Below are 21,918 nucleotides of genomic sequence, written 5' to 3' on the forward strand. Positions count from 1 at the left end.
GTTTCCTTCTCTGCCAAATGGGGCCAGGGCCTACTTCCCAGGGCTGTCGTGAGGATTAAATGGTGCCACAGGGCCCAGGCGCAGTGGCTCATGCCTGTAATCCCAGCACTTTGGGAGGCTGAGGCGGGCAGATCACCTGAGGTCAGGAGTTTGAGACCAGCCTGGACAACATGGTGAAACCCCATCTCTACTAAAAAAAAAATACAAAAATTGTATTTTTAAAGCCAGACATGGTGGCACATGCCTGTAATCCCAGTTACTTGGGAGGCTGAGGCAGGAGGATCACTTGAACCCGGAGGCAGAGGTTGCAGTGAGCCGAGATTGCACCACTGCACTCCAACCTGAGCAACAGAGCAAAACTCTGTCTTAAAAAAAAAAAAGAAAGAAAATGATGCCACAGGTGCGAGGCACTGAGCCCACTGCCTGCCATGTGGCAGAGGCTTGGAAGAGAGCAGCTGTTAGCACCAAGCCCTCATCTCTGCCCTCCCGGGACTCCCCGTTTATTAGGAAGAGCAGGCCTGTGTGTAAATAGCCTCTGCAGTGTGACAAGTGCTACAACGAAGGCTGAAGTGGAGGCAGCAGTCATTCTGCCTGGCAAGGTCAGGGGAGGGGTCCTAGAGTGGGGCAGGGCAGGGATAGTAGCCACCATCTCTGGGTTGCACACTTTCCCAGACTTTGTCTCCTTCCACCCTTGCAGCAACTCTGGGAAGTCAGTGTAACTACCCCACCCCATGTTACAGATGGGGAAACTGAGTCCTCTCACAGTTGACTAGTTTGTACAAGGTTTGTATCTGGTAGAGCTGGAAGCCACACATGACCCTTCCTTTCTCCCTGGGCGGAGGTGACATTTGAACTAAGTCTTCAGAGATGAAGTGTTTGCCAGGCAGACAGCATGAGGGTGAGAATGCTGACCCCTGGGAATGTTCTGCCTGAGTCATGAGGGGCCATTGCCACAATCCTTGGTCTCTGTGCCCTCCCCGTGAAAGTGGAGGTGGAGGGACCCACCCAGGACTCCTGCCCCACCACCATGGCCTCCATGGCTATTGGGAGCAGCTAAGGGTGGGGGTGCCCCACGGAGTCTTTCTCCCAAGCGTGTAAGTTCTGACAGTGCTCCCCCAATCTCCTTTCTTTTTTCCAGAATGGACAGACCTCAGGGGAAGAAGCTGGACTTCAGCCATCCAAGGTGAGGACCAGGGCCAGCACCCTGGGCGAGGGGCTGTGGAGGGTCCTGTTTGCATGGCCTTGGAGGAGGTTGAGGGCCCCAGCCTCTAGCCCCTTTGCCCAGCTCAACCATCCTTCTCAGGGCCCACCGAATCCTTGTGGCAACCTTGGGCATAGAAATCACTTGTTCCAACCTTCCTATTTTGTAGGTGAGGCAACTGTGGCCCAGAAAGGGTCAGGAGCAGAATCCAGGTCAGGGCTCTGGTTACCTGTTACCCAGGCCAGGATGTGCCTGTGGTTTATTTACTCATGGAATTCATGCTGGCTCTAAGGAGTGATGGGAGGGGCTCAGGCCAGCTGTGCTGCTCCTTTTGGTAGAGCTGTGCTTGTCAAAAGCCTAGAAGTGAGCATCTGGGCACGTGAGCTGGAAAGGGGGTGCTGGTGGCTTCTCAGGGCTAACCAGTCCCGTTGCCTGGCATGTGGCACTCATGGCATTTCTTAGGGCCTCCACTTCCAATCTGGGGCTCATTCCCTCGCCCCTGCTATCTCTGCTTCCCCTGGGCCTCTTCCTGTAGCTCCCTACCCCCTGTTGCAGGTTTTGTGTGTTGCCAAAAGCACCAGGGACTAGGTGACAGTGTGTGACCTTGGGGAGGTTCCCTGTACACTCTGGGCCTTGGCTTTCTCATCTCTATATTGGAAAAGACCACATCCCCTTCACAGGGAGGCTGTGAGGTCACAGGAGATGCTGGCTGTGGAGGGTCTTTGGAAGCTGCCTAGGCAGGGACAGAGCATGGACTCTGGTGTTAGAGCAAATCTGGGTTCCAGTCCTGGCTCCATCCCCACCATTTAACCAGAAGCTCTTCTCCCTTCTGAGTCTCAGTTTCCTGAGCTGTAAGTTGGGGAAATAGTGCCTATCTCACAGGAGCAATGTGAAGGACGATGAGGTAGTAACTGCCTGGCACATGGCAGCTTTGGTGCCAGCACTGAAAATGTCCTTGTATATTGCTCAGCTCAGCTTCCTGCCAGTGGCCCCACCTTCCAGACCTAGGTTGTCTTGAGCACCAGACCTGCCATAAGCTTGACCTTTGAGATGGATTCAGAATTAGTCCTGATGTTTACCTTGACTTAGCGTCCTAAGATGAGGTGACTGAGCTGGATAGGGTAGGGCAGGTGAGGGAAGCAGGCTCCCACCCCCTTCTCTGTGGGTTGCTGTGGCAACCTTGGACCAGCAGAGGCCAGTAAATAGTGTGGACTGGGCCCCTTGGTTTATCTCAGCCCATGTCTGCAGAATCTCCTCCCAGTAGCTACCTCTCGTTGCCTAGTAACGAAATGAAGAAGCTGTAGGTTCCCAGTGAAGAAACAGGGTGTTCAGATCTCAGGGCTGAAGTTCTGGGGGTTGCAGAGGAGCTTGCAGCATTTAGGGACCTGTGCTGAGTACAGCTTCTCACTTCAAGAACTGGAGGGGCTGACTGGGAGATGGTAGGAGCTTGCCCAGGCGGGTAATCTTTTGCTCCCAAGCCTATGACTCTTGCTCTAGAGCAGAAGATCGTGGTGTGGGAAGGGAGACAGGGCTGGAGATGGTTGGGACAGGGAGTCTCGAATGCCACTTAAGGAAGAGAAAGAGTTTAACCTATGCCTAGCATCATACCAGGCGCTTTACATTTAGTTCTCACTACATCCTTGGAGGTAGACTGTTACTATCCCCATTTTACAGATGACAAAATTGAGGTTCAACATCACATAGCTGGTGGGCAACGAAGACAAGTCTTGTTTGGCTTCAAGGTCATTCCTCATAGTCCAGAGAACCCTGAGTGCTGAAGAGGAGGAGCATTGGCTTTCTGTGATCCCAAGTGGGACCAGTCCTGTGCACCTGCTCATCCATCTGTTGCCCCAGCCACCAGTGTCCCTAATGCTCACTTCTGGGCTTAATACACCAGGGGGCGCTCAAACTGTGGTCCGGACCTCATCACTTCGTGTGGTGAAATAAGCTGGCAATGGGCCACTTTGTCCTAATCAGACATTCGGTGCACCCTATTGTATACGGAAGGGCCTAAAATGAAGTCAACATCCCCCACCCTCCGGGAGCTCCCAATCTTTGGGCAGAGGGTGGAGACAGGAAAGCCGTGTGGTAGGCGCTATGATGGGGCGAGAGCGCAGCTGTGGGCACATAGAACCTCTGCTCTGTGCCAGGCCCCATGTTGGACAGAGACGTATACCACCACCTTCCAGGTGCCCTCATTTCTCTCCATAGCATGATGAGATGAGCACGTCCCCGGGAACCCAGATGATGGCATCTGAGTTCAGGGCTGAGTGTGGACCAGAGACATGGTCATTGCTGTGAATGGCTGAGGAAGAAGAGTTGGGGTGGGCTCTAGGGCACAAGCCATGTTCCCTGCGGAACTGGCATTTGGTTGGGGCTCGAAAGGCAGGATTTGGGCAGCTAGAGAAAGAATTGGGCCTTCCAGGTGGCAAAGAGGCAGGGAAGGGAGTCAGGGATTCTGAGTTCAGAATCCTGCACCTATTTTTTATTTGCCTTGTAACCTTGGGCAAGTCACTTGCCCTGCTGAGGCTCGGGTTCTCTCCTGAAAAATAAAAGGAGAATAAAGCCTATTTCTCAGGGCCACCTGGAAAAGAGAATGTGGTGCATATAAATTAAAGTATCTAACAGGGCTTGTGGCACAATGTTGCTGTTTAATGCTTGTTTATTTTATTCATTTCAGGCAGAAAGCGGGATTTGGGATTTGGGTTTTAGCAGCAATACTGTGGATAGCCATCGGGGTGAGAACTCTGTGGATCCCCTCAGCACCTAGGTGCATCTGGTACCCTCAGGCACACCGGAGCTCCATTTGTCCTCCCTCCCTTCCTGGGAGTGGACTGAGCATCCCAGGCCCCCTCCCCCAGCTATCTCCGGAGCTGGACCCCTTTGAAGCGCCTGCAGGTCTATTTTGAGAGCTGAGCGTCTCCCCTCCCCTCCTCTCTTCCTGTTTATGAAACCCTGATCCCTCCCGGATCCCTCCTGCTCCCCTGGCCAGAGCTTAGGCAGGATGTGACTGTGGACTTCAGGGAGGCTTGGGCAGCCTCAGGTGTTGGGAGGAACTTCCCTGGGCCTGGCCAGAGAAGGCCAGCCACTCTCCTAGTACCTGGGGCCCTGTGGCTGAGCTCTGTCCCTTTATCCTGCCCAGGGGAGACCCCACAGCAGTAAGACTAATTAAACCTGGGAGAAATTTTGTTTCCAACATCCCCTTGTCTCTGTGGCCCGTTTTGCTTCTAGAAACAATCTGAGAGTGGAGCATATTGTTCCAACCTTCATTTTACAGAGGAGGATACCAAGGTTCATACAGGGAAACAGATTTGCCAGGAGCACCCAGCTAGTGAGTGGCCATCTCTTCCTGACATCCCACCCTGCCTGCCCTCCTGGCCTTAAGCCCCTTGCTCACACAGGTCTTTCTCTACCTGGAGTGTCTTTTTTTTTCCTCCTTTCTGCCTGGCCAACACTTGTTCATCCTCAGGACCCAGCTGGGCTGCCCCTCTGGAAGGTCTTTCTTGACTTCACCCATTGGCAGATAGTCACCACCTTTGGGCACCCACAGCACCTTGATTATGGCTGTCTCAGGATAGTTGTGGTTTTTTTGGTTTTGTTTTTGTTGTTTTTTTTTTTTTTTTTTTTTGAGACGGAGTCTCACTCTGTCGCCCAGGCTGAAGTGCAGTGGCCGGATCTCAGCTTACTACAAGCTCCGCCTCCCGGGTTTACGCCATTCTCCTGCCTCAGCCTCCCAAGTAGCTGGGACTACAGGCGCCCGCCACCTCGCCCGGCTAGTTTTTTGTATTTTTTAGTAGAGACGGGGTTTCACCGTGTTTGCCAGGATGGTCTTGATCTCCTGACCTCATGATCCGCCCGTCTCGGCCTCCCAAAGTGCTGGGATTACAGGCTTGAGCCACCGCGCCCGGCCTTGTTTTTGTTTTGAGGCAGGGCCTCCCTGTGTTGCCCAGGCTGGAGTGCAGTAGTGCAACTACAGCTCACTATAGCCTTGACCTCCTAGGCTCAAGTGATCCTCCTACCTTAACTACCAGAGTATCTGGGACTACACGTGCACGCCACTATGCCCAGCCAGGAGTTCAACACAAGCCTGGGCAATACAGGGAGACCCATCCTCTACAAAAAAAAAATTATTATTTTTTTTGAGACGGAGTTTTGCTTTTGTTGCCCAGGCTGGAGTGCAATGGCACGATCTTGGCTCACGGCAACCTCTGCCTTCCAGGTTCAAGCGATTCTCCTGCCTCAGCCTCCCCAGTAGCTGGGATTACAGGCATGTGCCACCATACCTGGCTAATTTTGTATTTTTAGTAGAGACGGGGTTTCTCCATGTTGGTCAGGCTGGTCTCGAACTCCCGACCTCAGTTGATCCTCCTGCCTCAGCCCCCCAAAGTGCTGGGATTACAGGCATGAGCCACTGCGCCTGGCCCTCTACAAAATATTTTTAAAAAATTAACCAGATGTGGTGGTGCGCACTTGTCCTCCCATCTTACTCCAGAGGCTAAGGTGGGAGCCCAAGAGGCTGCAGTGAACCATGATTATGCCACTGCACTCCAGCCTGGGCAACAGAGTGAGACTCTGTCTCAAAAAAAAAAAAAAATGCCAGACACAGTGGCTCACACCTGTAATTCCAACACTTTGGGAGGCCAAGGCAGGCAGATCGCCTGAGCTTAGGAGTTTGAGACCACCCTGGGCAACATGAAACCCTGTCTCTACTAAAATACAAAAAAATTAGCCAGGCATTGTGGAGTGTGCCTGTAGTCCCAGCTACTCGGGAGGCTGAGGCACGAGAATCACTTTGAGCCCAGGAGACGGAGGTTGCAGTGAGCTGAGATCTCACCACCGCACTCCAGCCTGGGTAGCAAAGTGAGACTCCGTCTCAAAAAAAAAAAAAAAAAAAAAAAAAGCTGCATGTGTAACTGCTCCATCAGTAGGAGGCACACTTACCATCATCTCTCCATGCCAGGCCTGACCTAGTGTTGGAGGCCAGCTCCCCTTCAAGGCTGCCAGGGAGCTGTGGACCCCTCCTCACCTGCCTGGTGGCATGCTGGGAGATGCGTCTGAGGACATCTGTCCCACCTGAGGGAGGGGGTAGCGCCTGGGAGGGCCCTGCAAATGCTGCCAGCTGGGGAAGGGGCTGTTGGTGTCCGTTAGGGCCAGGATTGGCAGGTGGGCTTGGCTACAGCTGGTCGGGTGGGGACTCTGGAGACCAGGGATCAGGCCCGGGGGCTCTGGGCTTCTCTTCCAGCTGCCCTGTAGGAGGAAGTAAATAAAGAGGAAGTCCCTATGCGGGGGATGGGGCAGGGACCAAGGGATGTGGGCTGGTGGCTGTCCTCCCCCCGCCCGCCACCAGAGGCCTCAGGGCCCACACAGCCTTCAGCAAAGGCAGTTCTGAGACGTCTGTTTCCTTCCTGTTGCCCCTTCTGGTACCCTGCTGGCCACAGAGGCTAGTGTGGACTGGGCCCCTTGGTTTATCTCAGCCTGTGTCTGAAGACTCTCCTCCCACAAAGTAGCTACGTCTCTACCTTCTTTCTTTGCATCTCAGGGACCAGGGGTTGGTAGGGAGGGTGAGCTTTGGGGCTCCGAGAGCTGCCCCAGCCTCCAAACCCCTGTCTGAGGAAGGTGGAGAGCAATGAGAGGCTTGGCTGAGGAAGGCATCTTTCACAATTTCCCAGCAGCCATCCACCCGCAGACTCTGCAAGGACAGGGAAGGGAAAGTCTGTGTGTGCGTGGGGGCGTGTGTTTCTGCATAGGGGTTGTCTGTGGACAGGGTTTCCGATCATTGGCCTGAGTGTGTGTGTGTGTGTGTGAGAGTTTCTGTGCTGTACTGGTGTGAGTGATGAAGTGAGACCACGTAGAAAGGGGCTGGGCCTGGTCAACGCCTGCCCCATAGCTGCCTGCTCCTCCTCTCAGACCTCTCTGAGGTCCTTGGTTGGGCTTTCTGCCCACCTTACCCATCCTGGGGCTTGGGACTGGCAGCCTTCTTTGGGGCAGCTGAGCAGGGCAGGACCGGGGCCACTGGTGCCTGCTTTCTGGGCTGCCATTGTGGGTGGGCCTAGCCATGGGAAGGGTGCTATGGGGGGTAGGACACAGTATCTAAGCTCTGGGCTGGACAGTCAGACAGTGGCCTTTGCTGACTTTTGCCCCACATTTTTTCAGGTCCCCCCTTCACGTGGATGTTTGCGGGTGCTGATATGCCCACTGTGTCACCGCCTTATCGCCTTGTGACTTCTGTCTCTGCTCTTGTCTGTCCTCCTTAGAGTCAGAGGACATAGGGAGAAGTGTGCCCCTGGGCCTTCCCTGGGGTCATGGGCTTGGGGTCTGCAGTGTCCCCTCCTCTGCAGAGGAGCCTGACCCATCTTCTGCCCCTCCTCCCTGCAGAGGGGGAAGTGAGAAGGAGGGGGGCCAGAGACCCTGCCTTCTGGGCCAGGAAGGCTAAAAAAAAGCAGAAGTAAGAAGAGTAACTGGGCCCTCTGGCCACTGGCCTGAGCCCCACCATGCAGACCCCGGCAGATTTCCCCAGAGTTGAGAGAGACTTGGTTCCCTGTCCCAGAAAGGTGAGCAGAGGAGTCGCCTGCCTCCAGCAGTGTCTGTCACCGTGACTGGGCAAGGAATGGGTTTGGGGGTGGCTCTGTCCCCTGGGGTTTCTGGGTGATTTCCTGCTTCTGTCCCCAGGGAGTGCTCTCAATCAGAGGCAGACAGATGAGGTAGAGGCTCAGATCTCAGGGTGGGGTGTGCAGGTATTGCTGTGTGTCCTTGGCCCCCCCTCAGTCCCTCTTTGAGCCAGGCTTTCCGCCTGTCCCGCCAGGAGGTTACACTCGGGTCTGATTTGACTGCGGCTTTCTGGTGTTTTTGTGGGGCTGTTCCACCCACTCCTCCATCTGTCAGGGAGGGTTAGGTATCTTCCCTTGAAGACAAGATTGTGTCTCCGAGGGCCAGGACCTATAGTGGGAGGTCCCAGGTGGACCCTAGTACTGAAGGAGAAGGGGGTTTGGGCAGACGGGTGGGCAGGACGTGGCTCTGGCTGATTTACCTGCCCACCCTTTCCTGGCATTTGATGCCTGCTGACCCCAGGCCAGGCAGTAAGCAGGGAGGCACCTGGGTCCAAGCTAGCTCTGCCACTGTTTGCTTTGAGCCTCGGTGAGTCACTGTCTTTTGAGCCTCAGTTCCCTGTTCCTGGAATGAGGATAACAGTTTTTAGGATATGATCAGAGTCAAAGACATCAGATTGCACTCAGGAGATAGTCCTCTCAGCCACTATCTGGGCCCTCCTCAGGTCCTGGCATAGGAGGAAAATCCTAGGGAAATGGAAGACCTCAGAGGTGGGTCTGTAAGTAATACCAGAGTCCTCTCCTGAATGGTGAGAGTTTGCAGATTGTATCCCCTCATCTCTTTCCCCACCCCAGGTACAGCAGCAGGAACCCACAGTTCCGCCCTTAACCCCTTCCTGGGGATCCCTGCCCTGCTGCCTGCCTGTGTATCTGCCAGGTGTCAGACCTATCTGCCCTAGGTATTGTCAGTCTGCTTGGGGCTCGCTGACTCTCCTGCTGTCTCTCTTTGCTGCCTTCCTGTGTCTGTGGTTGGGTTCCAATCTCTGTCTCCACTTGATAAGTGCCTGACTTCACCTGTTGGGCACATGTCACATGTTAGGTGCCTGTTGTTCATGTCCCCTTCTGTCTCTGCCTGTTGAGTTTATGTCTTCATCTGTCTCTGTCTATTGGCTACATGTCTCCTTCTGTCTCTGCCTATTGGATACCTGTCCCCTTCTGTCTCTGCCTGTTGGGTTTATGTCCCCTTCTGTCATTGCCTGTTGGGTTCGTGTCACCATCTGTCTCTGCCTGTTGGATACATGTCCCCCTCTGTCATTGCCTGTTGAGGTTTTTTTTTTTTCCCGAGTCAGTCTCACTCTGTTGCCCAGGCTGGAATGCACTGACGCGATCTTGGCTCACTGCAACCTCTGCCTCCCGGGTTCACGCCATTCTCCAGCCTCATCCTCCCGAGTAGCTGGGGCTACAGGCGCCTGCCACCACGCCTAGCTAATTTTTGTATTTTTAGTAGAGACAGGGTTTCACCACGTAGGTCAGGATGGTCTCGATCTCCTGACCTCGTGATCCACCTGCCTCGGCCTCCCAAAGTGCTGGGATTACAGGCGTGAGCCACTGCACCCAGCCTGCCTGTTGGGTTTATGTCCCCTTCTGTCATTGCCTGTTGGGTTGGAATTCTCTTCTGTTCCTGCCTATTGGAGATGTGTTCCCTCTGCCTTTGCCTGTTGGGTTCATGTCCCCATCTGTCTTTACCTATTGGGTACATGTCCCCTTCTGTCTCTGCCTGTTGGGCTTGTGCCCCATCTGTCTCTGCCTGTTGGGTTTGTATCCCTATCTGCCTACACACATTGGGGATGAGTCTCTGTCCACCTCTGTCTGTTAGATATGAGTCCCCTCCTGCTTCCCCTTATTGGGTACACGTCTCCATCTGTTTTCTATTGGATATGAATTCCTCCTGCCTCTGCCTGTTGGGTGCGTGTCCTTATCCATCCCTGCCTTTTGGGTATGTGTTCTCTCCTGCTCCTGCCTGTTGGATGCCATTATGTTTTTTTTTTTGTTTTGAGACAGAGTCTCGCTCTGTCGCCCAGTCTGGAGTGCAGTGGCGCAATCTTGGCTCACTGCAAGCTCTGCCTCCCAGGTTCACGCCATTCTCCTGCCTCAGCCTCCCGAGTAGCTGGGACTACAGGCACCCGCCACCACACCCAGCTAATTTTTTGTATTTTTAGTAGAGATGGGGTTTCATTGTGTTAGCCAGGGTGTTCTCGATCTCCTGACCTTATGATCCGCCTGCCTTGGCCTCCCAGAGTGCTGGGATTACAGACATGATGGATGCCATTCTTACCTGTTTCCACCTGTTGGGTGCCTGCTTCTACCTGTTGGGTGTCTCTCTTCGTCTGCCTCCACATATCAGGCACCTGTCTTTGCCTGTTGGTTACCTGTTTGCTATTGGGTACTTCTCTGCTGTTGGGTACCTGTCTGCTCAGCAGCTGCACTGGCAGAGGGCTTTCCCTTTGCAGACCCACAGGGAGGATGGGGGAATGGCCGGAGGGCAGCCCTCAGGCACTGAGGAGTGGGAGAGAGAGAGGAAGGGAACGTGGTGAGGGTGTAGGCCTGGTGCTGGGAAACCACAGGCCCTGAGTGATTGGCTGCCCTGGGCCGGGCCCAGCCCCCGCCCTCACCCTGCACATCCGCCTTGGTCCCGGCCACCACCGCGGCAGCCCCGGACTCTGCCTGCTCCTGCCATGGTGCCGTGGCCCTGCTGGGCGGATGGAGCAGGATCCCAAGCCGCCCCGTCTGCGGCTCTGGGCCCTGCTCCCCTGGCTGCCCAGGAAGCAGCGGCCCAGGATCAGCCAGACCTCTCTGCCTGTCCCTGGCCCTGGCTCTGGCCCCCAGCGGGACTCGGTGAGTGTACCCAGATGTCTGGTCCTGGCCTGACTGTGTCCCTCGCAGCAGGTGCCTGGGAAGCCAGCTTAGCGTAATCTGGCTTTGGGCTGTCCTGGCCCAGGCCTGGCCCTGCGGGGTGACTGGACCCTGCCCAGACTTGCTTCCTGTTCAGGGCTTCAAGGCAATGGCAGCAGATTAGAGGGAGGGTAGAGTCCTGGAATGGCTAGGACGTGGCAAGGGGCTTCTAGTAGGTTTGTATGAGGGAAGTTGGGGAAGATGAGCCATGCAGTCTCTGGCCTTAATTCTGACCTGCCCCAGGCCAGCACTTACCAAGTTGATGGGGGAGTTTGGGTGACTCTTGGGTTTTTGTGCACGTCAGCCCTGTCCTACTGACCAGAGGGATCCCCTCATCCCATCCTGACCAGGAACGAAGGCCCAGCTCTACCTCCCCATATCCTACTTCCTATTGTGGCAACCCTAAAGCAGCAGGGGGAGGGAAGCCCCACAGGCAGACCTGGGGCAGGTCTCTGGGTCTCAACCAGAGCCTGGGGTTGACTTAGCCTGGCCATGCCTGGGCATCCCTTTGGGCCTAACCAGGCCAGAGCATCCCTTTGGGCCTAACCAGGCCTCACCAGGGAGCAATAGGAGTGGTGCCTCTTCTGTTTGACCTTCCCAGCCTTTGAGGCCCTTTTGAAATCGATGACCTTGGAGGCTGGCCCTTCAGGGAAGTCGTCTGTTGGGCCTTTAGGTCTCATCTGCTAAGGTCTGGTGGGAATGGCCTTGGGCAGGGCAACTCCTGCTGCCCGGATGGGGCCCACCATGCCCACCAGCTCTGTCCCTCCATCAGGATGAGGGCGTCCTCAAGGAGATCTCCATCACGCACCACGTCAAGGCTGGCTCTGAGAAGGCTGATCCATCCCATTTCGAGCTCCTCAAGGTTCTGGGCCAGGGATCCTTTGGCAAGGTGAGTCATGAGCCCGTGGCTGTGAAGGCAACCCTCGTCATGTTAGAGGTGGGGGTCAAGGGTCACCTAGGGGCCCAAAGGATCAGAGGTCACCTTGGTACCCAGGGAGAACAAAAAGACCAGCTTGGGGCTCAGAGAAGATGGAGGTCAGCCTGGGCGCAGACCTCTCCCATCTTCTGCCCTGCTTCCCTCTCTGCCTTCTCAGGTCTTCCTGGTACGGAAAGTCACCCGGCCTGACAGTGGGCACCTGTATGCTATGAAGGTGCTGAAGAAGGCGACGCTGAAAGGTGAGTAGGGACACCTCCCTGTGCAGGACCCAGGCTGGGCTGAGGGAGGCAGCCCAGACTTCAGGGGCCTTGGGTCTGGCAAGGGAGACAGCTCTGTCTTCAGGAGCACCTAGTTCAAAGGTGGAGAAACAGGCCTATTTTTCAGCCATCTCTCCCCACCCAGTCCCCCTCCCCCTAAGCCAAGTGCCAATGACTGGCTGTGAAGGTCTGGAAGGTGGTAATAGGGTAAATGTAATATGTTTGTCGGGGGCGGGGCCCTCAGCTACCAAGCTGGTCAAGCAGGGGCGTTCTGACTGTTGATGTTAGCAGAGTCTGAGGGAGACCTCTGTGGCCCCTAACTCAGAGGCCTGAGAGAAGGGCATGAGTGAAGAGGCAGGGTGCCCAGGGAGGCAGCTGGGCCAGGCGAGAGAGGGTGAGTCCAGGCAGGGCCACAGAGCTGGATGGCAGAGAGGTTCAGAAGGGAACCCTGGGCCAAGGTTAGAGTTCTGGGGACTTACAAAGGATATGAGGATGGTTGGTAGTGGGCTTTGGGTTGGACACTGACCCCGTGGCCTGGGAGCCCGTGTGACCACTGACTCGGTGGAGTCGCAACCAGGTGCCCTTCCTCGACCAAGTCTCCCTTTAAATAAAAGTCACGGCTGGGCGCGGCAGCTCACACCTGTAATCCCAGCACTGTGGGAGGCCGAGGTGGGTGGATCATTTGAGGTCAGGAGTTCAAGACCTGGCCAACATGTTGATACCCTGTCTCTACTAAAAATACAAAGAAATGAGCTGGGTGTGGTGGTGTGCACCTGTAATCCCAGTCAGAGCCAAGTCCCAGCTGGGGAGGTCGTGGGGGCAGTAGGAGGCATCAGCCTTAAGCTTGTTATGGGTGGCTTTGGTCTCCTAAGGCCAGCCTGGTGGGGGTGGGAGTCATCCCCCAGGAGGTATGGTGGCAGCTTCAGAGGGAGGAGAAAGATGAAAAGCCTGGGTTCCTGCTGTGAAGGGCTCACAGGCTGGGCGGGAGAGGCTAAGCATACCCGACAGTGCGGTGCAGCTGGTGCTGAGACTGGTGTGCATGGATATCCGACGGGCTGGGGAGCTGGGAGTGGTGGTGCAGCCTTGCAGAGGGTGGGCCCAGAGGCCAAGGGGACACCTAAGGAGCGGTAAGCCTTGAAGGATGAGTGGATTTCTCCAGACCAAAAATGGTCGAGGAAGGGACCCTGGGAAGGAGAAACTGTTTGCCTGACCTAAAGTGCAGAGGTGGTTTGAAAATGTAAGGTAGGCTGGGCGCCATGGCTCATACCTGTAATCCTAGCACTTTGGAAGGCTGAGGCAAGTGGATCACTTGAGGTCAGGAGTTCGAGACCAGTCTGGCCAACATGGGAAAACCCCATCTCTACTAAAATGCAAAACTTAGCTGGGTTTGCTGGTTTGCACCTGTAGTCTCAGCTACTCAAGAGGTTGAAGCACAAAAATCGCTTGAACCCAGAAGGTGGAGGTTGCAGCGAGTCGAGATCGTGGCACCATACTCCAGCCTAGGCGATGAGAGCGAAACTCCATCTCAAAAAAAAAAAAAAAAAACAAAGGAAAAAGAAAATGTAAGGTGACCAAAATAGTTAACTCTGGTGTGGTCCCTGTCATGTCTAGTGAGGAAAATACAAAAATTAAAATAGAGGAAGGGGCCCACTGATGTGAAAAGTGCTCTGAAGGGAACCAGCTCTGCAGCCATGTGTGCTGACACAGAAGGCATGTTGGAAGGCAGCTGCAGCTTCTACTTGTAGCAAGGGCCAAGGATTGTGTCCTGAACAAGACTCTGGAAAGACGTGCAGGAGGAGCACATTGGCCAGATCTCCTAAGATAAGCAACTGTGAGCATCAATTCTAGAATGGCAGTGACGAATGAATAGAATTCATACTAGATGGATGGACTAGTGAAGGCTTTGGGACTATGAGGCTGGAGAGGAAACTGCCGATCCAGTACATGGACCAAAAAAGCCTTTAGTTTTGCACTGTGTGTATTGCTCAGACATTTTGTCTGGTCTTAGTAAGCATTCCTGAGCCTTCCACCTCTCCTTTTAATAGAAGTCAAGGCCGGGTGTGGTGGCTCACGCCTGCAATCCCAGCACTTTGGGAGGCCAAGGTGGTTGGATCATTTGAGGTCAGGAGTTCAAGACCAGCCTGGCCAACATGGTGAAACCCTGTCTCTACTAAAAATACAAAAAAAAAAAAAAAATGAGCTGGGTGTGGTGTGCCTGTAATCCCAGCTACTCGGGAGGCTGAGGCACGAGAATCACTTGAACCTGGCAGGCAGAGGTTGCAGTGAGCCAAGATCACACCACTGCACTCCAGCTTGAGTGACAGAGTGAGACCCTGTCTCATAAAAAACAAACAAAAAAACAAAGGCCACATGAGAGGTCTCAGTCAAGGGATAATCAATATTGTAATAAACTTAAGTTGAAACACAGTGCCCAGAATGAACCTAGGCAGCCAAGTCCAAAAGCCTGTTTTTTTTTCTTTCCCAAGACAGAGTCTCGGCACATGCCACCAGGCACATGCCACCAGGTTGGCTACTTTTTTGTATTTTTTACTAGAGACGGGGTTTCACCACGTTGGCCAGGATGATCTCGACCTCCTGACCTCATGATCCGCCTGCCTCGGCCTCCCAAAGTGCTGGGATTACAGGCGTGAGCCACCATACCTGGCCCTAATTTTTGTATTTTTAATGCAGACAAAGTTTCACCATGTTGGCCAGGCTAGTCTCGAACTCCTGACCTCAAGTGATCCACCTGCCTCGGCCTCCCAAAGTGCTGGGATTACAGGCATGAGCCACCCCCGGCCCAAAAGCCTGTTCTAATCACACTAGAAAAATCAATAAAACATGATACTTGGTGGGCTTCAATAAATTTAGAAGGCAACCTGAAAAAGAGAGGAGTGCTCTGAAGGAGAAGCACTGTAGGAATCCAGAAGGCCCTAACTCAGCTTGGCAAATTAAGGAGTGCTTCCTAGAGGAGGTGAGGCCTAAGCTGAGTCAAAGAACCTGCTGAGAATCAGAACTGCCCAACAACTTTTATTCTTTAAAAAAAAACATACGTGAAGGGTGCCCGCCTAGACCCATGGATCGGGATTTTAGGCCCAGGGAATCTGCCTCTCCAGCTCCCCAGGTAGCCGTTCTTACCAGCCCCAACTGGAATTTGGGAATTTTTATGCCAGATGGAAAGCAGGGCTGGTGAAGGCATGCGGGGGGAGGTGCAGAGGCAAAGTCTGAGGATGTGACAAAACAGAGCACCTGGGGAGCAGGTTGCTCAGACTGGCTGGTTAACAGGCCTTGATGGGGCGTGGTGGGAGAAGGGACCACAGAGATGGGCAGGGTGCCAAGGCCCCAGCTGTGGGCACTGCTGTGAGGGGTGGGAGCAAGGAGCCGGCCAAGGAGCCAGAAACAGACTGGGAAGGAAGAAACCTGAGAATTGAGTGTCCCCAAAGCCCTGGGTGAGGGGGCCTTGGGAGCTCAGGCCTGGAGGAACAAGTAGAAAAGAGATCCCTTAGCAGGGGCTTGGGAGTGGCTGTGTTGAGTGTCTAGACTACTGGTGACTTCCTTTCTCGTCTGGCCAGTACGTGACCGTGTCCGGACCAAGATGGAGAGAGACATCCTGGCTGATGTAAACCACCCATTCGTGGTGAAGCTGCACTATGGTAAAGCTGCAGGCCCTATCTGAGCTCCTACCCTACCCATCCTTCACCCTTGCCTGTGGTCTGTACATTCTCCCACCACCTGCCCGGTAGGCCAAGGGAGCCAGGGCTGAAGGAGCAGGTCGTAAGGCCCGGGTGACTCTACCATTGCCTTTCTCCGTCTCCCCAGCCTTCCAGACCGAGGGCAAGCTGTATCTCATTCTGGACTTCCTGCGTGGTGGGGACCTCTTCACACGGCTCTCAAAAGAGGTGAGCTGACATCTACTGCCAGAGGGCCACGGGATAGAGCTGGGGGACAACAAGGCCTCCCATCCCAGGGCCCTGTACAGAATGTGTTCAGATGGTTTGAACCTGGAACCACCCAGGCCTGCCTAGCGGCCCCTGGCCCAGGAAATACCATTCACCCTTGGATGGAGGCCATACGCTGGCAAAGTCTCTGAGAGTTTCTCCCAAGGAAACTCTGGGGAGCTAAGAGTTCCTCTCACCTCCCCACCTGCATTCTTCCAGGGCTGCTCTGAGCAGAGGTGTGAAGATAGGGGAGAAGCCCAAAGTCACCCAGAGAGCCAGAGACTTTAGCAGTCATCTCCCATATGTCATCCAACAGGATTTTGAACTAATATAAAAGGATTTGAGGCTGGGCGCAGTGGCTCACACCTGTAATCCCAGCACTTTGGGAGGCCAAGGTGGGCGGATCAGGAGGTCAGGAGATCGAGACCATCCTGGCCAACATGGTGAAACCCCGTCTCTACTAAAAATACAAAAATTAGCTGGGTATGGTGGAGTGTGCCTGTAATCCCAGCTACTCAGGAAGCAGAGGCACAAGAATCGCTTGAACCCGGGAGGTGGAGGTTGCAGTGAGCCGAGATCACGCCACTGCACTCCAGCCTGGCAACAGAGCGAGACTCTGTCTCAGAAAATAAAAAAAAAAAGATCTGAGCTAGAAAATGGGGTCATTCATACAATTCCGACTTTAAAGAGAATCTAGCCTTTTTTTTTTTTTAATTGTAATTTTTTTTTTTTTTTTGAGATGGAGTTTTGCTCTTGTCACCCAAGCTGGAGTGCAATGGCAGGGTCTCAGCTCACTGCAACCTCCGCCTCCCGGATTCAAGCAATTCTTCTGCCTCAGCCTCCCAAGTAGCTGGGATGACAGGTGCACGCCACCATGCCTGGTTAATTTTTGTATTTTTAGTAGAGATGGGGTTTCTCCATGTTGGCCAGGCTGGTCTCGAACTCCTGACCTCAGGTGATCCGCCTGCCTCAGCCTCCCAAAGTGCTGGCTGGGATTATAGGTGTGAGCCACCGCACCCGGCTTAAATTGTTATTTTCCCAAGTAGCTGGGATGACAGATTCATGCCACCATGCCTGGTTAATTTTTGTATTTTTAGTGGAGATGGGTTTCTCCATGTTGGCCAGGCTGGTCTCGAACTCCTGACCTCAGGTGATCCACCTGCCTCAGCCTCCCAAAGTGCTGGCTGAGATTATAGGCGTGAGCCACCGTGCCCGGCTTAAATTGTTATTTTAATGTTTGAATAGGTAATACATTTACATGATTCAAAAGAAAAATATTCACGAAGAAGTCTTACTCCCGCCCCAGCCCCCTCTATCCCCACCCATAGATAAACGTTATTATTGCTTTCTTGTTTAACTTTCCCATGTTTCTTTTGCAAACAAATCTGATATATGTTCATTCCTACCCCCACTTCCTTATGTAAAAAGTACTGTTCTGTATACACTGTTCTGTACCTTGGTTTTTTCAAGATAGTACATCTTGGAGCTCACTCCATCTCAGAACACGGAGAAACTCCATGTTCTAGTTTATGGCTGCAAAGCACTCCATTATGCAGGGGATACAGCTGCTTCCAGCCTTCTACTCTTGGACCCTAGGCCTGTTTCCAACCCCTTCTATTTCCAAACGATGCCACAATGAGTGGCTTGCGTATTAGTCATTTCATACTTCAGATCCTTTGTATGACAAGAAGGCTATGTGGCCTGGCGTCTCCAAGGGTCCTCCCAGGGTGGCCCTTCAGGACCAGGAAGCTGCTGACTGCCCAGTGCCCCAGCTCTTAAGGAAGAGGAGAGCCCTGCTGAAGACCCCTCCTGTGTTTTGCAGGTGATGTTCACGGAGGAGGATGTGAAGTTTTACCTGGCCGAGCTGGCTCTGGGCCTGGATCACCTGCACAGCCTGGGTATCATTTACAGAGACCTCAAGCCTGAGAAGTGAGTGAAGCTCCAGCCCCACCCCAGCCTCCTCAGGGGAGGCCTCTTCTAGGACAGGGCCGTCCTGAGGTGGGTGGGCATGGCTTTCTCCAGGAACGTCCTCCTGTCTTGGGCAATCTGAGGAATGGGTGAGTGGGGTGGGTGGTAGTACCAGCTGCCCAGTCGCTAATGCTACCGTTCCCAAGGGCCAGGTACCTTTCGTGCCGGTAATGTTGCCCATCTTTTTTTTCTAATCTAGTGTGACATTTGAGATGCTACCTTTAGAGGTCTTTCCTTGATACAGCCCTGTAGAATTTTCCCTATTATCTAACTACCCTCAAATGATAACTAAGGAGCCAGGGCAGGTGGTGAGTTTGAATAAGATCTGCGTTTAGTGTTAGGTAGCCTTGTATTCAAATCCTGTCTCCACCTATTAGCTAGACCTACTAGCTTGATGACTGTAGAGCTACTTAACTGCCCTGAGCCTTAGTTTCCCCATTAGCAAAATGGGACCCTAATAGTACCTGCCTCACACAGTTGCTTCAAGGATTAGCAAAAAAGATAGGCAACACCCCTGCATGGCACTGCTACCACCCTGCAACGCCCACCCTGTCATCAGAGATAATTGGGTGGAGAACCTCCTCTGGGCTGAGCCCAACTCCCACAGCCCTGTGGTGACACCACCACCCCCACGGCCACAGCTGAGGAGCCCTGACCCCTATTCCTCTGTTACAGCATCCTTCTGGATGAGGAGGGCCACATCAAACTCACTGGTGAGTGGAGGCCGCCTGCCCTCTTGGGCCCCAGGGGAGGGCAGGGCAAGGTCCTAATAGGTCTCACTGAGTGCTGGGAGCTCATTCTTCCTGAGAAGCTGTGCCTGTTACTTGGAAGTGTTCAAAAACTCAGGCCTCAGACTTGGAACACCCTCAGTTGGAATCCCAACGTTGTGTAACGTTGGGCAAGTCACCTGACCTCTCTGGGCCTTAGCTTCCTCCTGAGTGTCATGGGGGTCATGTCTTCTGGCCTCTGGGCACGGGGGTTGGGTGTGCAAAGGGTGGCAGCAAGGAAGGCAGGATTCCTGAGGTGTGTCCTCCTGCCCTCCTTGCTGTAGACTTTGGCCTGAGCAAGGAGGCCATTGACCATGAGAAGAAGGCCTACTCCTTCTGCGGGACAGTGGAGTACATGGCCCCCGAGGTCGTCAACCGCCAGGGCCACTCCCACAGTGCGGATTGGTGGTCCTATGGGGTGTTGATGGTGAGTGCCCAGACAGGGGTAAAGGATCCAGCCCAAGCCTCTGGCCTCCGTCTCCCCATCTGTACAGTGAGGGGGTTGATCATCTCTAGGGCTCTCCCCGTCTCCTCTCACAGCCAAGCTGGCCTCACCCTATATGCAGCTGTGGTTTTCTTCCTTGGAAGGATCCCAGGCTCGACCCCACCTGGGACGCACCTAACCCAGTGCTGGCCTTCTCCCCAGCCTCGCGTCCCCACTGCTGCTCCTGGTGGTCTGGGTTGGCAGAGGCCAGAGGGACGGATGTAATTCTTGCTCCAGGAAGACTTGGATGTATCAGCAAGAATCCTGGGACTAGGGCAGAGGGGCCTGGATGGGAGGAGGCGGGAGGTGTGTGGGAGACAGGGATCAGAGCCTAAATAGACCCTTGTCCTCTGCAGTTTGAGATGCTGACGGGCTCCCTGCCCTTCCAGGGGAAGGACCGGAAGGAGACCATGACATTGATTCTGAAGTAAGCCCCAGCCCTGCCCTGATAACAATGGACTCCTCCAAGCCCCAGCCCCAGTTTGGGGGTCAGAATATTATTACCCTGTCCCTGCCTCAGATTCCCTTTCTAATGAGACTCTCCTCTGGGTTAAACATTATACCTTCCTTTTTCATCCATGGGGGCCTGTTGTTGGGAACCCTGAAGTCTTTGGGAAGTGAATTAGTGGATGGCTTGTCTAGACTGAGCTGGGAACTAAACCTGGACAGGGGCCGGGGCAGATGGGGCCTCTGGGGCGGAGCTCGGCCTTGATGCGTCCCGGGGCTGTTTCAGGGCGAAGCTAGGCATGCCCCAGTTTCTGAGCACTGAAGCCCAGAGCCTCTTGCGGGCCCTGTTCAAGCGGAATCCTGCCAACCGGCTCGGTAAGCAGCCCCAGCTCAGGGGAGGGGATGTGGCGATGGGGAGCCGGGTACAGCTGCAGCCTAGGCCACAGGGCCACATCTGGGCTGAAAGGGGCCGTTGTGCTTTGTGTGGGCAGACAATGCCGCAGGCCACCCTGCCTTCTGGCTCCATGTGTGGTGTTGTGGAGGGGGGAGCTGACCTGTGTGTAGGGGGAAGGCAGGAACTGAGTCATCCCTACTCCCTCTGGGGACAAGGACAGAGGCCCCTACACAGCTTCTCCGCCAAGGCTGCTGGCACAAGAGAAAGAACATGAGCTCAGGAGTCAGAAGGCACAGGTCCCAATCCCGGCTCTGCGTCAGGTCCCCACTGCCTGGCATGAAACAGTCCCTGTATAAATACTTGTTAAACGAATGAGGCCACTTATGAACTAAGTAACCCCGGGCAGGTGACTTCACCTCTCTACACCCAGGATCCTCGTCTCAATGGGAGGTGATAATCCCAAGCTTGCTTCAGGGCTCTGTTGATGAAATGAGGTTGCGTGAACATGCCGGCATGTAGTAGGTGTCCAGTGTGTGCTGGCTTCCCTGGCTCCTGGGTTCATCTGGTCCATGACCAGCTGTGTAAGGTCCAGTCCAGGCCCCTGGGGTCGCATGGAGTGACAGCCTGTTCTATGGTTGAAAATGTCAATGGGATAAGATGAACAGAGATGAGGCTTGCGTTGGAATGAGGTAGGGCTCTCTGTAGGTCTCAGAACAAGCTCAGCTTCTGTTCTGACTGTGTGGCCTTGGAGAAGTTGCCTAAAGTCTCTGGGCCTTCCTCCTCCCACTAGTACATTGGAACTTCTTCATCAGAAGCTTCAGAAAGTGGAAAATGCTGAGTAGGTGACAGGCCTTAGGGTGATGGCTGGGTAGATTTGAGGCAGAGTGAGCCCATTTTCCCCTCTGCTCCAGCAGCTGGTCCCAGAGCCCTGTGAGGCTGCTGGGCGGGCAGGGTGGTGTCTGGGAGTTGTGCCAGCCAGGGACAGACCCTTCATTTGGGCTCTTTCAGGCTCCGGCCCTGATGGGGCAGAGGAAATCAAGCGGCATGTCTTCTACTCCACCATTGACTGGAATGTGAGTGTGTCCACCCACGCCAGGGCTCCAGCCATCTTGGCCACAGGAAAGGTGGTGGGAGGGGAGCCTCTGCTAGCAAGGGCCCCAGACGCAGGAGCAGAGGGTCACAGCCTGCCCTTGAAGACAAGGGCTGGCCTCCTGAGGGCAAACAAATGTGCTGTTGTCTGCTGGGCAACATGGCCTATGTTCCAAGCCCAGCACCTCCTCCTGCATGGGGCTCCTGGTGGGCTGTTGAGGGTGCTGTGGTGACCAGGGTGCCCACCCCATTGTGCAGAAGCTATACCGTCGTGAGATCAAGCCACCCTTCAAGCCAGCAGTGGCTCAGCCTGATGACACCTTCTACTTTGACACTGAGTTCACGTCCCGCACACCCAAGGGTGCGTCTCTTATCTGTTTTGTCTGTCTTGGGCTGGTACAGGAGAGAAGCCGGGAGTCGGTGGCAGCTTGCGGGGCAGAGATAGTCAGGGACACTGACAGGCCGAGGTGTGTGGATGGGCAGGCGGGTGAGTTTCTGGCTCCGTGGGACTCTGACTTTCGCCCTGTCTCACTCTGCCTGACTCTCTCACCCTGGGGTTCTGTGGGTCTCTTTGTGTCTGGTGAGAGAGTAGGAGTGGGGGTGTGTGGGTGGTGAAGGCCACAGTAGAAAAGTCAGGACCCCTGCCAGGGGCACCTTCCAGCCCACTGGGAAGACCAAACACATCAGGCTTACCATCATGTCAGGGAGAAGGAATCTGACCCAGCCACACTGTGTGGTGGCTGAGCACAGGTGACAGTGGCCATAGATCAGGGACAGGCATGGGAATCAGCTTTGGCTGCCCTGACTGCCGGGCCTCCGTGTACTTACCTGGAACAAGGGCACAGCCACAAACCCACTCATTTCCTGGGGTTGCTACAAGAAGCCAGTGAAGGAGCTTCTGGGAAGGAGCCGGGTGAATCCTAACTTTTTGGCCAGATA

The 21,918-nt window shown here is 54.4% G+C and overlaps 1 protein-coding gene across 4 annotated transcripts in view; it reads left to right on the top strand.

The window, feature by feature from the left end:
* RPS6KA1 (ribosomal protein S6 kinase A1) overlaps positions 1-21,918 on the top strand; it is a 45,675-nt gene that overhangs the window by 6,002 nt on the left and 17,755 nt on the right. Inside the window, exons 2-14 of one of the 4 annotated variants that reach the window (XM_030941928.1) lie at positions 1,139-1,183; positions 7,355-7,752; positions 11,471-11,587; positions 11,793-11,874; positions 15,465-15,545; positions 15,712-15,791; positions 17,653-17,759; positions 18,474-18,511; positions 18,850-18,992; positions 19,406-19,476; positions 19,783-19,871; positions 20,899-20,963; positions 21,238-21,340. In XM_030941928.1, coding sequence (XP_030797788.1) covers positions 7,693-7,752; positions 11,471-11,587; positions 11,793-11,874; positions 15,465-15,545; positions 15,712-15,791; positions 17,653-17,759; positions 18,474-18,511; positions 18,850-18,992; positions 19,406-19,476; positions 19,783-19,871; positions 20,899-20,963; positions 21,238-21,340 — 1,036 coding nt within the window. In that variant the 5' untranslated portion in view covers positions 1,139-1,183; positions 7,355-7,692. Of the gene's footprint in view, positions 1-1,138; positions 1,184-7,354; positions 7,753-10,434; positions 10,642-11,470; positions 11,588-11,792; positions 11,875-15,464; positions 15,546-15,711; positions 15,792-17,652; positions 17,760-18,473; positions 18,512-18,849; positions 18,993-19,405; positions 19,477-19,782; positions 19,872-20,898; positions 20,964-21,237; positions 21,341-21,918 lie in introns of those variants that run through there. The other 3 variants (XM_010380406.2, XM_010380407.2, XM_010380405.2) reach the window with 3 other exon arrangements.

Source organism: Rhinopithecus roxellana, chromosome 12, assembly GCF_007565055.1.
Source record: "Rhinopithecus roxellana isolate Shanxi Qingling chromosome 12, ASM756505v1, whole genome shotgun sequence".
NCBI lineage: Eukaryota > Metazoa > Chordata > Mammalia > Primates > Cercopithecidae > Rhinopithecus > Rhinopithecus roxellana.